Source organism: Opisthorchis viverrini, assembly GCF_000715545.1.
Source record: "Opisthorchis viverrini unplaced genomic scaffold opera_v5_32, whole genome shotgun sequence".
Classification (NCBI taxonomy): domain Eukaryota; kingdom Metazoa; phylum Platyhelminthes; class Trematoda; order Opisthorchiida; family Opisthorchiidae; genus Opisthorchis; species Opisthorchis viverrini.
The window spans coordinates 1,564,070-1,568,742 of NW_008751687.1; the positions used below are offsets into that span (position 1 = coordinate 1,564,070).

A 4,673-nucleotide genomic window follows, 5' to 3' on the forward strand; every position below is an offset into this window, starting at 1 on the left:
CCTTACTGGGTTCATGTGCTTCTTCTTGAGTGCAGAAGGCAACGTTATCAGGTATAGTGCATGATCGAACAAGCGATGAGTATTCTGTCTCTTCCAAAATTACAGTTGGTCTGTCGTGCTTCGGGCACGTGTTGGTTGAGGTTCTCTAAGCACAGTGAATGGATCCCACTGTTGAACTCTTTTTCCTGAGTAACACTCAGATGCACCTAGTTTAAAGCCTGATGAATACAAGAATGCTTTGTGCTTGGTTCCCTTCCGGTCATTGCCCATCTCCTTGTTTCTGTTCAGGATCCCACGGGGTGTGCTTTTATTACGGTTATTTGACAATGAGACACCGTTATTCACTACTGGTGCAGTGGTGTATATTACCAATGAAGCGTGCAAGTAGTGTCTGGTTTGGCGTCGAAGATCCGTCTCCTTATTTCCGCTCAGGATCCCACGGGGTGTGCTTTTATTGCGGTTATTTGACAGTGAGACACCGATATTCACTACTGGTGCAGTGGTGTACATTACCAATGAAGCGTGTAAGTAGTGTCTGGTTTGGCGTCGAAGATCCACCCTCGCATCTGATTGCAGTTAAAGTTTACTACAGAAAATATAGAGCCACTTTGCAGTGTTTGCTCGTCATTGCTTAATATTCGAAGAACGTTCAGGAATTACAAAGAGGAGACTTGTGAATATTCACTTTTCAAAAGCTCTGTTCAGAGGAGACATTTACTTTTGTGTCTAATGGCTTGTAACCACTTAGTTCGTGTTTGTTGATGAACAACTTTGCACAGAAAGGCGCTTCTCCTTTTGTTGGTATATTATTCTCACTGAGGAACCTCCTTTGACGAGCCGTCGCTGATTAGCTGTAACTTGGAAGGAGCGATTCAGGCCATAAATTTCCTATAAGCTGGGGTTCTTGAATTGGCATCGAAAGAACCATATATCTGATTTTGGAAAGGGTTTGAGAAAACCGGAATTATCAACGTCTCCTAAACATGCGTCGTCCCATAAAAAGTCAGTCGGACCGTGGGCCATGTGCCTTTATGCTGTGCTTTTTTACTGATGTTAGAAACGAAACTTTTTCCAGAGGAAAAACTGCTTTTCTGGACGCCTTTTTGCTGTGCTTTTCTACTGATGTTAGAAACGAAAATTTTTCCAGAGGAAAAACTGCTTTTCTGGACGGTCTGGAATGTAATGCCTAGAGGTTGCATATCCTATAAATATCTGGTTAGAAAACGCTTTGTATTGTCCCTACTGTGTAGCAAAATATAATCAGGGGACCCCTTTAGGAAGAGGTTGCTCCGCTTCAGTGAGAAGCTTTAACGACTGGTAGATGCATTAAACTGGGTACCTACTCTGATGCGTGTACTAATTGTCACCACACCATACCCGAAAATTTCTGTCACCCCATTACCAAAACGGTTTCTCTGCAGAGTTTATTTTTTCCTGGAACAAAACACTGTGTCTTGAAACGGGTTACAAGCTGTCAATGTCGCGAACGGATGTGTCATCCGAACCATACGAACTATTCGGAAATTCAGTGGGACTTTTCACTTGTGCCAAAGTGTCAAAGCTACATCACCGTGAAAACCAGTGAAGCATTCAGTCCAGGTGAGCGATATGCTTTTTCTTCACATATTCTGAATTCCCGAACGGCACTGCTGCTCCGTTCACGTGCCGAGACAGCGCAAACGCTGTTATAGGAGTGAATATTTCCTATTCACAATCTATGTTTACCACATAATTCTTCTCACCTGCGAGAAAATTATATCGTTATTTGGCCAGTCACTTCTCACTGGTCCCTAGTCTCAATGAGTCTTCCTTCTAGAAAGTAGGAAACAATCGCGCGTTTTTGGCCTCGTTGAACACACGTTGTTGTCCCACTCGACTGAAGTTTTGCTAAAAGACTTAACCCTGGAAAGTTCCAACCATATTAGCTAGATCGGAGAATAATCGAAATAACACAATTATGTGGTTTGTTGATTAGTTGGCTGGCTTTTCAGCTATTATTCAGTCAACTGCTCATTTGTTCAGTCAGTTATTTGTTTATTTACTTTCTTGGCTGGTTGGTAAGTCAGTCAGTCAGGCGGTTATTTAGTTAGTTGGTTGATTAGTTAGCTAGCTAGCTAGCTAGTTAGTTTCCCTTTCTTGCCCCGTTGGTTTCTGATGCCAGCCGCGAAATTCGGACGCGTTGCCTTCCAAAGTCCAATGCAGATATGCGAGAAACGTGACAGATAGAATGATACCGTTTTTGGAAAGAATATGACAAATTAGACCCCTGCCCCGGTTGCTTAGTATGCTGTCAGCAGAAACGGAAATGAGTAATATCGTAAGAGATAGGTATTTGGCCTGATGTTTGATTGCCTGTCTGGTGTCATGAAGCGTTCTCAAGAAGACACCTCACTATGGAAGGTTGTGCGTGCAGAGCTGTCCTTCCCAAAATATACAGAGCAGTCGTGACAGCAATGTCATATTTGTTTACCTCGTAAGCTGATCACAGGTTGGGCCATTTAGAAGCATATTCAATTATCAGCTGGAATACAATCGGCTGGATCAATCTTTGATAAATCGGATAAGTATCATTATCACCTCTCATTTCACCAAGAACGTCCAATCATATCACTTCTACGGCTAAAAATTATCAATTATTAAAAACTCCCTGAAGTATCGTAAGTTACGAACTACTGTTGATTCCAGATAGGGGTGAAAAAGCTATACAGGCCTCTTGGCTTTCGAGAATAGATTGCCTCTACTGATGGATAAAGTCCCCACTGAAATCTCAAATCTCCTTACATTATCAAGAATGTCGTTGCTTTAAAACCCCTCCAATCATACCTCTCTGTTTTCGCCTTGTCTAGATGATGACGTTGTTGAATTATAAGTGTACATAGCCTACATAAACTATTTTGTGGAATGTGGTGCGATGAACGCTAAACATCAATAAACTGGAAGTCCGGGGAACCAACAGTTTTTTGCCAACGCTCATTATCCGTTAGAGTACAACTTGAACTTGGTAAACAGTCCACACATGCGCTCGAAAAGTGGTCCTTTTTACTGTGATGTACATCGTGAAGTTAACTAAACAATCACGCAAATTAGGTAATGGTATTCGAAGCAAAGTAACCTATAAGCGAAATACACTCATTTGAAAACTAATTTGATTTTGCGAGAGACTCGCCTGGAACATGGCTTACTCTTTGGTTTGTAATGTTTCCAGGCAACTGAATGTGCTCCACCAGGCCGCCTCAGGTTTCAGTCGCAACGATATTCAACGTATCGCGATACTTGTATATTCGTAACGCATTACTCATAAGGTTGCTGAAACATAAGGTATTTCTGGTCAATATTTTCACCAGGTTCCTTACAGCCGTTGTCTTCCACCTCTGCTAATGAACAGCGCCTCCCTGATGAACAGGTTGTATTCCGCCACGCGGAACACGTTTGCCGTCGTATTTTCTTACGTAGAATATAGTTGAATTGTACGCCCTAAATATTGCAGACCGGCCATCCTCATTTCATTTGACGTCAAAAGTGCATTTATTGCATTTGACCGGACTGACACGTTTTGTTTATGCACTAGTATGTATGACTATTGCAAACATTAACCTTTCGGTATTCCCGGCGATGCGGCTGGTTCTTGGGAGGAGTTTCGCGCATACGGTTTCGTCTTTATTAACTTACTGGTTCCTAAATTCACAACGGTCCTCAGCATTTATTAATTGGGTAAATCCTTGATATTGGGATAAATTGGCCATAGATTCCTCATCCGGCTTCCAACAATTTCTTTAGCCTACTTTTGAACTGTGCATACTTACCGTTTGATGTGAAAAAGAGTAAACAACACTGTTCTTATTGATCTTGGACTGATGGCATGGTGGATTTCAGCAAACCATGTCACCCAGTAATAACAGATTGTTGGTGCTGAGGGTGTTTCGCTTTTGTGGATTTGAGCCCCAAAAATTACTCAAATCTCCCTATGAGTACATCGTTTGAGTCAGTTTAAAAACCATCACCTACCACCTACTCTTCTACAATGATTGCTGTGTTTCAAGTCTATCACCCATCTAGTCATCTATCCATTCTTTGAATTTGCTTTATTTCTCTCCCCCTTTATTCATTGCGTATTACGTAGTCGTTATTTATTTCCGTGTACAAAACCGTGAAGAGTACCTTATAATCTCATACTCGGTCGTAAAAATGACAGTACTGGCAAAACGTGACGTGATTCTTCCATCTGATGCAGGTGGACCAACCACTAAAATAGCAGAATCTGGCGGTTTAATGCCTTTGACAACATGAGAGCTAGGAGTATTTTTCGATCGAGTTATCTGAGAATCCAGAGTCTGTTTTGTTTCATATGTAGATTCTTGCAAGTCTTCTTTTATTGTGTTTCTCAGGAAACCAGATTCAAAGAGACCAGCGTGAACCAAAAGATCGACCACTGGCATGATGAATTAACGTATCATCTGTGTTTGTGACATAACTTCTCGCAGCGAAATCAACCATTAACTCTGTGCAAATGGTATAGGGCGTGCTGATTGATCAGATGGTAGCTGATCTGTTCGCCGAGCTTGGCAACTGGTTTGCAAACGTTTCGCCCCCAGTTGGGGAGACATCATCAGTTCGCAGTTGAGTGGGTACTTCCTCCGTGCCTAGCTGCGTTTTTATGGTTTTGAAGAGCACCA

The 4,673-nt window shown here is 42.0% G+C and overlaps 1 protein-coding gene across 1 annotated transcript in view; it reads right to left on the reverse strand.

Moving 5' to 3' along the window:
- T265_02532 (hypothetical protein) overlaps positions 1-4,436 on the reverse strand; it is a gene marked incomplete at both ends in the record, with an annotated part of 44,723 nt that extends 40,287 nt beyond the window's left edge. Inside the window, one exon of the mRNA XM_009166795.1 lies at positions 4,159-4,436. Coding sequence (XP_009165059.1) covers positions 4,159-4,436 — 278 coding nt within the window. The remainder of the gene's footprint in view (positions 1-4,158) is intronic.
- Positions 4,437-4,673: the final 237 nt, after the last annotated feature.